At 32.2% G+C, this 12,475-nt stretch overlaps 2 protein-coding genes across 21 annotated transcripts in view; one reads left to right on the top strand and one right to left on the bottom strand.

Annotated features, from left to right (window-relative positions):
- The window catches only part of LOC124427258, a 166,982-nt gene that overhangs the window by 3,960 nt on the left and 150,547 nt on the right, over positions 1-12,475 (bottom strand). For all 20 annotated transcript variants that reach the window (XM_046969915.1, XM_046969916.1, XM_046969918.1 and 17 more), the window contains 5 exons: positions 8,491-8,609; positions 4,027-4,205; positions 3,271-3,432; positions 2,243-2,519; positions 97-238 (listed from right to left, as the gene is read on the bottom strand). In XM_046969915.1, coding sequence (XP_046825871.1) covers positions 97-238; positions 2,243-2,519; positions 3,271-3,432; positions 4,027-4,205; positions 8,491-8,609 — 879 coding nt within the window. The remainder of the gene's footprint in view (positions 1-96; positions 239-2,242; positions 2,520-3,270; positions 3,433-4,026; positions 4,206-8,490; positions 8,610-12,475) is intronic.
- Positions 9,329-12,475, top strand: part of LOC124427262 (WAS/WASL-interacting protein family member 1-like) — a 219,956-nt gene continuing 216,809 nt past the window's right edge. The window contains exon 1 of the mRNA XM_046969937.1: positions 9,329-10,727. Within this exon, the coding sequence (XP_046825893.1) occupies positions 10,701-10,727 (27 nt within the window). The 5' untranslated portion in view covers positions 9,329-10,700. The remainder of the gene's footprint in view (positions 10,728-12,475) is intronic.

Raw genomic sequence — 12,475 nt, 5'->3', positions numbered from 1 at the left:
AAAAACTATCTTTTAAACGAGATAATACGGTAGGTCGTAAAAAACTTTAGCAAAGTTCAATGGTTAATCGTTCGGAGTAGTTGGTAAGAAACTTGCCTAACTACAGCGGTATTCTCCTTCCAAGGTAGCGTGAAATTTTTGTGCACGTCCCTCGAGCAAAATGTGTGCAATCTTTCTCCCGCGGGATCACCGTTTTCGTTGTACTTATGGATGGTGAGATTCCATGCCGTACATGGTCCTAGAAAAAGAGACAAACGTTGTTAAATGTTTTATATCGACGATTATTATTAGTCATTAAAAATAATTTCTATTAAAGATCTAACAAAAGTATAAAAGTTGAAAGATAATTTGTAATATGACGAATATATAAATTGTACTTGTATATATTTTCAATTGAAACATCTTCACTTTTTCATTTTTAAACATTCTATAAGAATAATCCCATTTAATTTGTATTTTGAAATTAATTAATATTATTATTAATAATAATAATATTATTATTATTATAGCGTTCTTTCGCTGTTCGATAATATGAATGGAATTTTTGAAGCATTTGAGAAGTGCTATGCAAATATTTGCATAAATGTACGGAGAAAGAGTGGTAGTAATAAATTAAAAAAAAAAAAAAAAAAAAAAAAAAAAGAAGAAAGAAGAAAAAAGTAAACAAACAAAAAAGGAAGAAAAAACGTAGAGAAAAGTATTGTGCATTTTTGATGAGAATGTTTCAGGGTCGGTACACAATGATAAGAAGAGATTTTCGATCGCTCCTGTTCTATCCACATTCTTGACGCTCTTCAAATCCGCAGACTAGGATCTCAGTGACATAGTTGTAGGATTTTCATATTTAATATGGGCACATTTATTAAATTTTACGATAAATCGTGAATGAAAGAAAACATTTGATTTGTCGTTTTATCATTCTATTCAATACATTGTCATTAATGAGACATTTCGTTTATATCTATATTTTGTTAATGTGTCAGTAAATGTGATCCTTTTTTGTCAATAAGAAAAAAAATAGACGTATAATATTGTGTGATATAAAATTGCTTTAAAACGAGAGCGAGACGACCAATCAGAATCGTCGATTATATCAAATAGATTTTATTTCGCATCGTAGCATTGCATTTATAAATTTCGATAAAACGAGCAAAAATTGGCAAAAGAGTTGTATAAATAAAAACTTTGAAAACGAATGATATAGCGAGATTCAAAATTTTCAAGAAAAATCCTTTATTGGATTTAGTATGACAAGAAAAACAAAAGCTTTACTGTGAAACTACTATCATCTTCCTTTCTTCTTTCTCTTTCCATTCCTGTATTTCTTTTTACCTCTCTTCTATCATCTTTTTCTTTTTTTCTTTTTCTTCTCTCCTATTTTTTTTCTCTCCCAAGGTTTTCTTTTCTTAGCTTCTCTTAACCACTGTCTGAGAAAGAGATGGGGAATTACAGAGACGAAACTACAACCCCAAAGCTTCGCCAAGAGCGGAAAAGGAAATGGTTTTAATATACCTCCTTCTGTAGTTTTCCTAAATATTTTTTGTTTCTTTTAAAATCCTTTAGGGATTCGCATTGCGCGGATCTAGAGCAATATTAAAAAAAAATTTTTCAAATCGTTTCGCAAATTCGAAAATTGTTTCGACAAGTCTTCAAAAATGCTTGAATATCTGTTATATAATAAATTTCTTCTATTCGTTTTTCTCTCTTTTCGTTTTCTTTTTCTTTTTTTAGCGCAAAAAATTTAATCAATAACACACACACACACACACACATACAGTAGTATCCTTTTGCGTATACGTCGATGGTGTACAAACGTATATACATACGTGTAACGTGGTAGAGAGACTTCGTAGGAATTTATTATTTTCTTTTTATCTTTCTTTTTCCCCCCCGTCAATATCTTTTTTATATCATAAGATGGCAGGAATACATTTTAGCGTCTATATTACAAACATGAATATGTACGTACGAGTCTTGCAATCACTTTTAACGATTCTTTGATCTTGAGCCATAAAAATATTCATTATCCATATTTAATTATTTTGTAAATCGTTTCAAAGGGTTCGAATGTTTTATATAATAAATTTGATTTTTAATCTATCAATGTTCTTCGTGTTATCTCACGCTTAAAACAATTTAAAGAGATATCTGTATTTTATATATTAAATAGAAAGAAAGAGAGAGAGAGAGAGAGAGAGAGAGAGAGAGAGAGAGATTAATTTATTAAAAAAAATCTACTTACTACTCTGATTGGACTTCACCTCGATGGTAATCTGTCGATCGGTCAGAGATTCTAAGATCCAAGTACACTTTTGCTGATAATACTGATTGAGCTTTAAGCCAGCTTTAGCTAGGTCGCCACCGTTCACCTCGCCCTCAAGTTTTCTCGTCGTGTGATCACCGCAATAAGTATCCTTGACGAACTTATAAGCGGCACGAAAATTCAGACCACCCATCGAAAATCTCGACCATTCGATATAAACCGGTGTCCAACTTCGTATTCCTACTGGCAGCCAGTCCTATTCGTACAAGTTGATACAAGTAGACAAATAAAGTCATAATTGATACGATTTGAAAAGTTTTAAAATAGATAGAAAATTGCGAGGAGATTGTCTTTGATTTGAATGAAAATTTATCGTTAAGCGCAGGCAAAAAGTAAAAAGAAAAATAGGAAAGAAAAGAAAAGAAAAGAAAAAAAAAAAAAAAAAAAGAAAAAGAAGGAAAAAAAAGGAAGTCCCGAGCGAACGATTGAGGAAACGATCGATCGGGATAAGTCGTTGGATTTTTTTGTTCCTTTTTTTCCCTCTCTTTTTTTGTTCTCTCTCTTTTTTTTTTTTCTTTTTCTTTTATTTTCTTTTTTGAAATAGAAGAAAAAAAAAAAGAAGAGAAGGAAACGAACGGGAGATAAATGTGGATTGGTAAAGGGAACGGATAATTTATATATAAGGCATCCGATCGATGGACTCGCGTTACGAGCGTATCTCCGGTGAATAAATTTTGAATGAAACTCTTGATATCGGATGGAGTGTGGCAAAGAAGTAAAATAAGAACGTTCGGTTTGCCACCGAAGAGAATCAACGGCTGCTCGTAGTAGAACATTTTCCGAATTAAACGAGCTCGAGTTCAATGAGTAGTGCTTCCTCGAACTTTTGAAGGAAGCAATTTCGCGAAAGTAACGGGAGAGGAAACGGGTAGAAAGATAAATCGTCGTCGTCGTCGAGATTACGTCGTTGAGGATTACTTTCAAAGAAGAAATCAGGCTCGGATTACCTGATAGTTTCCGCAGAGACAGGTGACGACATGACCAGTTTCAGAGACGAGCAGAAGATGATCCATATTCTCCAATGATTTATTACTGACGCAATGACACCCGCTGTCGCCGCATTTCGTTTCGCAGAGATTATTCGATATCTGTTTTGAACTGCTTTCCACCTAAGGATAGAACGAACAAGGAAAGAGGAAATGAAATTAAATTAAATTAAAAAAAAAATTAAAAGAAAAAAAAAATTAAAAAAGAAAAAAAAAAAAGGAAAAGAAAAAAGAAGGAAAAAAAAAGGAGAAAGAAAGAAGTAATAAGAATAGATCTATCGGCAAAACAAAGGAAAGCAAACGTGCATTAGTTTCATTCGCGAATAATTTCGATTGCTTATTTTTCACATATATATATGTATATATATCTATAACATTACATACGTATAATATTTACTGTTTTCTATTCCTGCAAGTAACGTCATTTTATTAAGAACACGAGGACAATGATTTAGGAATGTCGCTGTTTCTGTTAATTAAAAAGAAAACGTAATTAAATCGAAGAACGTTCCTGTATATGGATATGTATGAGAATGTGCCATTCGTCGTTCAGTAGTCGTTCATTAAGTAAAATTCAAATGGTTTTCATCATGCATGAAAATGTATGTTTTCATGAAGAAAAAAAAAAGAAAAAAAGAAAAAAAGAAAACAAAAGAAGAGAAAAAGAAAAGAAAAAAAAATTACATTATTATTATTCTTTTCTTGCGCGAAACTCACGGTTATAATGACCGACTGATTGGTCGCAGGAATAAAATGTTGTTTGCATTTTGCTGGGCCCTCTACGGCGAACAATCGATGTGGTTCTGGATGTACAACGGTACCTTCCTCCAATGAAGTTAATCCATAATATTCTACGTCGCATAAGCTTCCGGGTTGTTGGGTACCACCTTCGCGTTCTAAAACATACAAAACGATAGTCTCTGTTCGTGAATCAGAATCGTCCTCTACAATTTCGATGATTTGCGAGATTATTCGAGAATGATTTTAAATCATTCCCGATATAATAATACATTAATGATGTTTGATATAACATTAATTGAATCCAATATTCATGGTATTTATGATTAAATCATGGAATATCTATCTTTTTGAGAAGATTAAATCGTTCATTTTAATATATCTAAATTTATCTCGTTTTATCTTCGATAATATGAAATACATAGATACATACATTAAATGGTACAAAATTTTATTCATTTTCATCCGCGATATTATAGGTATTTTTTTCTTTTTTTTTGTTTTTTGTTTTTTGTTTTTTTTTTTTCTCTTTTTACATTAATGCAAATATTTCATCGTAGAAATGAAGTTTTGTAAAAGTTTCAATGGACAGATCCCCAACGACAGATTTCCAACAAAAGTTGATAATTTATCTTAAACGAACGTTCGTTTAATATTCGCTTTGAGGACGAAGCGTTACTGGCGGAGGGTCGTTTATTTTCTGAATGCAAATATAATTAATGAAGTGTATTTAATATAGTGTAAGAGCGGTAGCAACATTGAAACTGGATGATGCAGCGTCTGGCGAATTGGGACGAAGTGGCTATCTGAAGCGTGTCCAAGAGTCAATTTGTCTTTTGCAGATAGTATAACGTTTTAAGTTGATTTCGTTAAGAGTAAAAGGGTAATAAATGGAGACTAACCTTTGATGGTCATCTTATCTTCGATTTCTGAAGCCGTCGATTGAATTTCAAAGGTAATGCGAGATCGTTTTTATTTTTTTCCTTCTTTCTTTCTTTTTCCATCGACTTAGTTTCGTGTAACTTATCTTTACTATTTTTTAAAAGGAAAATACCGACGAGATTATTTCTGTCAGTAACTTTAAGAAAAGGGAATACGTGATAATTAAAAAGAAAAGGAAAAAAAAAAAAAAGAATAATAATTACGGTAGTACAATAATATCGTGAATTTTTCATTCAAGATAATGATACAGGACGTGTGAAATGGGTTAAAGAAAGAAGAAGAAAAAGAGAGAGAGAGAGAGAGAGAGAGAGAGAGAGAGAGAGAGAAATGGAAAACGAATTTAACAAATACAAATTTTGTCGAGTTCTCATAATTTTTCGTCGTCATAAAGTCGAGTCACGATCAAAAGTGGTAGTAGTTGATTTTAACGCCGAAGTAGAAATTTTCTTTTGTATAGAGGTCCATTCAAGGAGGGATGAGGGAGGAGGAGAAGGAGGAGGAGGAGGAAGAGGAGAAAGAGGTATTTAAATGAAATTTATTTCACGCGTTCGCCTTGCAATTAAAGGAAATAACCCCAGGAACTCGTTGGCAGCAGCTCGTGTATTTGGGTCAAAAGGAAAGGTATACTCGCTTTCTTCGAAGAAAGATGGAATCGGTCTCGGAGGATAGCATCAAATTTTACGATTTCCTTCGTACTTTGCCCTCCCTTATATACGTATGTCGTAGGCTTAAAATGAAAGTTCCGAGGATATTCTCTGAGGTTAAAAAAAAGAAAGAAAGAAAAAAAAAAAAAGAAAAGAAAAAGAACAAAAACGGAAAGAGAAGAAAGAGAGAAAGAGAGAAAGAGAGAGAGTGTGTATGTGTGTGTGTGAGAGAGAGAGAGAGAGAGAGAGAGAGAGAGAGACGAAAAGATAGCACGTATTTGATTAATGAAAGATATTTAAACGGTACTATGTGGAATCGAATGAAAAGAATAAAAAGGTCGTCGAGTGATAGATAAAATCGGTAATTTGAAAAGAAAGCCCATTATCGATGAGATTACGTGAGGTGGATAGTTTCGATTAAAGTATATAAAAGTTGTTCTCCCATTGGAATAGAGAGAATTAAAGAAACGAGTACAATAATACCTATGGAGTTACTGATTGTAATGATCGATAAATAAATTATTAGAGATTACGATAGGGAAGATAATAATTTTTCGAACGGAATAATCTCACTCCTGAGAGAAACATTGAAAAAAATTAGATCTGTTATTTTTCATCCTTTTTTTGTCCTTTCTTTTTCTCTCTCTCTCTTTCTTCTTTTTTTATCGCCTTTTCCATCGGCTTTTTCACTTTACGTTAGAATGGAAAATTTTGTAATATTGTAAATAATAAATAATATATTGATTTCGATTGATATTTCGTGATTTCATTCATTGATCATAACGTGCCTTTCGTTTTAATTTAAGAATGGAACAGTCAAATACAGTTTGATTCTATTTTCGAATACTATTCAACCTACAAAATCGGCCTTATTGATCCTCGACAGAGGTATTGGAAAGAGGAAGAGAAAGAGAGAGAGAGAGAGAGACACACAGAGAGAGAGAAACATAAAGAGAGAGAGAGAGAGAGAGAGAGAGAGAGAGAGAGAGAGAGAGATAAAGATAGATAGAGATAGAGAGAGGAGAGGTATCTGGATGCATGTACCGCGTGTAAACGTAATAACGTCGACAAGCGACGAGGACATTCGTCAATCAGCGTCAAATCGACGATGCTGGTGGTTTGTCGCCGGTGTGACTTCCGTCTCTTTCGTCATTCGCTTTGTTTTGCTCCATCTATCGGCTTGACAATTTTTCTTTTTTCCCTTTTTCTTTTTTCTTCTTTTTTTCCTTTTCTTTTTTCTTTCTCTTCCGTTTTTTTTTTCTTTTTTTTTTTCCCCACGATACTTTTACTTCCGCATAAATTACAATGCGACTTATCTTGAATATTATTGATATATATATATATATATATATTTGGAGCTTTAATGGAAAAGGATCAATTACAAGTTCGTTAATTTTGTTGTCGATTTGTTTGTTCACGATTAGGAAAAAATAAAAGACAAAAAACATCGTGAAAATTTAATTCTATCCTGTTAATCGTATTCGTAGAAACGATGTTAATGATTATGAATGTTTTCGATTATCTCCAAATTATGATTTTCAACAAATACCAATATCTTCTATTTATTCGTACAAATTTTCATTCTTCCTTAACCGTAATTATTAAAATATTATAATTCCGTGGTGAATTAAAACAATCAATAGCGGTATTATTCTATTCGTATCGAGGAATTTTCTACCATCGACATGAACGATTTTAACCAATTTTTATATAAGAATTTTGTTCATTTAACAGACCATCGAAAAAAAGATAAATCTAATGAAATAGAAACAACTAACTAGTCGGCCCTATCAGCATATATACAGTTTATTCATCATTATTTTTCTTCGATCAAAAAAGTGTAATATCTCTTATTGATATTACGGATGATAACGTAAAATACATTGTAAACGTTGATACTACATATTTATTTATATATACATATATATATACATATATACATAATACATATATATATATATATATATATATATATATATATATATATATGTACTTAGCGGAAGAGCTATCGTATAAATGTAAATAAAGCGATAAAACGAATTTAACGAACATTGAAATTTGTTTGACAAATTATTTGGCCGAGGAATGAAACATTTATAACCTTAAGCGTTATTTTATGGAAGAACGCGTAAATTTGATTAAGTGTTTAATGGCCGGTTTCTCGAACGTCCGACTAAAGCCAGTCCGCGCACGTTTTCCACTTAAACGTAAAAAAAAAAAGAAAAAAAAAAACGAAGAAAAAAGAAAAAGAAAACAAAAAAAAAAAAAGCTTTTCAACGGCTTCTCCATATTTTTTCGTCGGTATCTTTTTCTCCTGTGACGAGCTACGTTTCCATATAAATTATTATCCTTGTTTTTTCTTTTCTCCTTTTCTTTGTTCTTCTTCTTCTTTTTTTTTTTTTTTTTTTTTTCTTTCATCTTTCATAGTATTATTCAGCTATTACTTTTAACATCGACGAGATATACTTTAAAACCCCTTTTTCCCGTATACTTTAATCTACCTCGATACGTTCAAAACGTTTTAACATTCAATAGACGATTAAATTTCAACGAAAATTTAGCGATTAGATCTTCCTTAGACACTACTATTTTTTTTATAAAATTTTCTTTTCTTCTTCTTATTCTTCCTATTTTTTTTTCTTTTATTTCCATCATATATATATATATATATATATATATATGTCTATCTAATTTTATGCAATTTTTATATTCATCTTTGTCGAATGATTATTTCAATTAATTGAATAAACGAACAAACAAACAAACAAGTAAATAAATAAATAAATGATGAAATAAATTGGGCTGGTTAACAATCTGAAAAATCTCGAAGAAGATCTATCAGAACGTAATAACTTACCGTTGTGAAAATAATAAGATACGTCCATGTATTCTTCGTCAGTAGTATTGTTTGTGGCTCGCCTTAAGACCACCGTCATGTCTCTACCGTTGGATGAGTATCGCTTTGGCTCGACGTATCTACAGACGTGGAAAAAAGAAGCCTTTAACACCTTAAGTATCTGTAATACCGTTAGACGTTCGTGGAAAGAACATCCGACGGTTCTTTGAAAAGAAAACACGAAAGAAAGAAAGAAAGAAAAAAAAAAAAGAAATAAAAAAGAACGATTGATACTAGCTACGTAGAAACGTGTTATATATTCCTTTCTTTTAATATGAGAATCAATAAGAAATAATAATGACGAGATTAAGCGTGTTCCATTTTAATTATAGGATTTTAATTTATTCGGAAAAGGGCGGATTTGTCATTATTTTTTTTTCTCTCTTTTTTTTTTCTTTTTTTTTCTTTTCTTTTCTTTTCTTTTTTTTCCCTTACCCGATATAAACGTAAAAGCTCACATTAATATTATCATTTATTATCGATACTTTAACAGGATATAGTAAATAATATCTCGATATAATTCTGATTCATTATGAATTTCAAGATCGATTAATGTTATCGTATGGAAAGAGTGAGCAAGAAAAAAGAAAAAAAAAAATAAAATAAAAGAAGAAAGAAAGAAAAAAGTAAAAAAAAAAATTCTTTCGTAGAAATATTTATTTTTGTCGAATTAACTGTTTATAATCATTGACGATTACAATTTTGAAATATAAAAATATCCTTTATATCACAGATTCAATGGACCTTTATTTGCATTAATATCGAAACGATTCAATAAAAGATTCAATGGAGTTTCATAATGAATTTTTCAACGTATACGTTTGATATAATATTAGTTATTTAAAAATGTAAGAAAAAATTCAAATAATTTAGCGATATTTCTATCTTATACATACAATATAAATCCTGACCTATTCATTAAAAGTCTTCTAATATAACATTGATGGATAAATATATTCATCAATATGAATGATGGAAAAATATATCCATCAAAAAGAAATGGTCGCTAGAGCGCGACCCAATTTTTTCTTTCTGTTTCATTCGTGATAAAGAATAAAGAGAATTTTGAAGGATAATAGAGATGATATTTGAGAAGAAACCCGGTATCTTATTATGAATAATGATCGGTTTGATTCGTTCTTAAAGACGAACTTACACGGATATATTGAGAAGGATCGTCAAAGTGATAGTTTCATGAACGACAAAACACATCCATCCACACACACACACACATACATACACGTGTGCGCGCATACGTAGACATACATATACACATACACATATATACTCTCTCTTTCTCTGTTTCTCCCTCTCCCTTCTTCCTCGTTTACTGGATGCCCGTAGGAACTTCGTTGTAAATTATGCAGCTTTGCCTTTATACACCAAAGAGTGTGGCAAGCACGAGAACGCGCATGACGAAACATGCGAGTACAAGAGAGGACCAAAAGTTCGGCCAAGTACTGTCACAAAGCACATTTTGTGCTCGATAAATTTTGCACATCGTTCAACTCCATTTTGCTCGGACGAAGTTGTAAATGGACGCCTTGGGAGAAGGGCCACGCGATAACCTTACCGTGAATCCTCTGCCAGGAGTTAGAAGGCCATGATAATTCAGTAGGTTCCTTTGCCTGTTTGATTTGCTAATATGCTTTCTCTATGATATTTATATTCTTGTATGAAATGACTTTGTTCATAGACAAAGATAAATACCTATGTATAACTGAAGTTCCTTTATCTATTCGATTTACGTGTGTACATGCACATACACACACACACATATATATATATATGTATATATCTATATTTACTTTCTATTCATTGAAATGATTTTAAAATGAACGATAGAATAAAAATATCGGGACATCGATTTAACAAGAATCTTTCATCACATTACAGAATTCAATCGGTGATCCTTTTGACGGGCCAACCATAAGATATAGTTACATTTGAGAAGACCGAAAACGTCGTAATGATATTTTGAGACGAGGCTTTCCGAATCGAAAGATCGTTCGACCCAGTTGGCTAACGGCCAACTCTTCATCCTTGGATTTCATGTATGTCGACTTGGCATACATATCACTGTGTACTTTTCTTCGTACAATCCAACCAAGACCCAGTGAGGGCCTGAAATTTAGATTTTTCTTAAGGCTCCGCGACGTCTAACCCGAATAATGGTTAGATTGGATCTCGTAAGAATGGTAACGTGCTCTATTTCTTAAATGTTATATAAATTTTTTGTCCAAAATTATCTTCGTTCGTTTCATGGTGATGGCTATATTCATTTTCTTAACGATCTACATATATATATATATATATATATATATAGAGATAGATAGATAGATAGATAGATAGATAGATAGATAGATAGATAGATAGATAGATAGAGATAGAGAGAGAGAGAGAGAGAGAGAGAGAGATTTATTCATTTTTGGATTAGATAAATTATATTTAAGAATAGAATAAAAATTGTGTAACAATCAATTGGAATTATTTTTCGAGATTGTACGATAGAAAGTAAATAATGGCGGTTCAAAAGATGTTTACGTGTATACGCGTGATTGGTTGAACTACTTGGAACTTCAAGTAGTAATGGCTATAATAGTAAGGTCGGCCATTGTGTACACGTGAAAGCGTACATATGTACGTACCTATGTACATTCCTATACACGCTATACCAAGATCTCTCAAGTAGGGAAAGGTATGTTTGCAGGAGTGGAACGATTCTCGACAGGCTACAGGTTTGCATCGTAAACATGGAGAACTGTGGTTTTCTTGGTACAAAATCGACAGCTCGTATTTTCTATAGTGGCATTTGGGAATACCGATCGAACGTGTCCTGGTCCAAAAGAAAATTTCTATGAGTTTTCGAAGAAAGTTCAAGAAACTTTTATGAATGGACGAACGACAACAGGAAGACAGAGATAGAAATAGAGAGAGAGAGAGGGAGAGAACTTCTTGATCGGAATACGATTGTTGTTGATTTAGAAAAGGATAGGTACTCTTGCGAAATAGATCTTACGTTTACCATTCGGCGATCCTTCTTTGTGAACTTATTGATCGAGCAAGTAAGCTCGTCCGTAGAATAGGATAATAAGAAAGAGTCAGTTAAAAATTTAAGGACGATCTTATTTAATATCCTTAGTATTTATTTCAAATTAATGTCGGAAATTGAATAGTAGGAAAATATCGATCTTTTTTCTTATATATCTGTTATATATATTTATATTACATATATATATATATATATATATATATATATATATATCTTTTTCTTGTATTCTCTTTGAAAGCGGTTCAACCGAGAACAGATTGAAAGTCTGTTGAGGTTAACGTCGTTTTAAACGCATCATGAAAGCTTGTACCGGGAAAGATCCCGTGATCTCATCGCGGAATGGGAAACGTGCCTGCGGGCGAAGCGTGCGGGATGAAGCACGAGCTTTATTTTGCATGAATTTTTACGAGATTAGCCAGCATAAAACACGTGGCAGTCCCATAAGCACGTACGTATATATGTATGTACGTATGTACAATGGTACATCCTATTCGTTGCCGCCTACCAGTCATAAATTACAGCTGGCTGTCTGAAAACGTTAAGAAATTAAAATAGATTAAAAACTGGCTGTTACGTCGTCGGACGATGCCTGTGTGAGATTCTCACGTAGGGCGAATGTGAGTTTGGCGAAAAACAACAAAGTAGTTCGGCGAAATGATAAAATATAGAAATGAGATGAAAAAAAAAAAACTAGGTAGCGAATTATCAAAGCGTAAAATAGGGGAGGGGGTTGAAATGACGACATTTTATAGTCAAACGAGAATTCTTCTCCATCCATCTATAAATTTATCAAGTTCAAGTTTTTTTCTTTTTTTTTTTTTTCTATATTTTCCTCTTACCAATGTATTTTCTCACGTGTAAACGTCATCATTATTCGATGAGACGAGGAAAATC

This window comes from Vespa crabro, chromosome 10 (assembly GCF_910589235.1).
Source record: "Vespa crabro chromosome 10, iyVesCrab1.2, whole genome shotgun sequence".
Lineage (NCBI taxonomy): Eukaryota > Metazoa > Arthropoda > Insecta > Hymenoptera > Vespidae > Vespa > Vespa crabro.
This window is presented reverse-complemented; position numbering and strand designations above follow the sequence as displayed.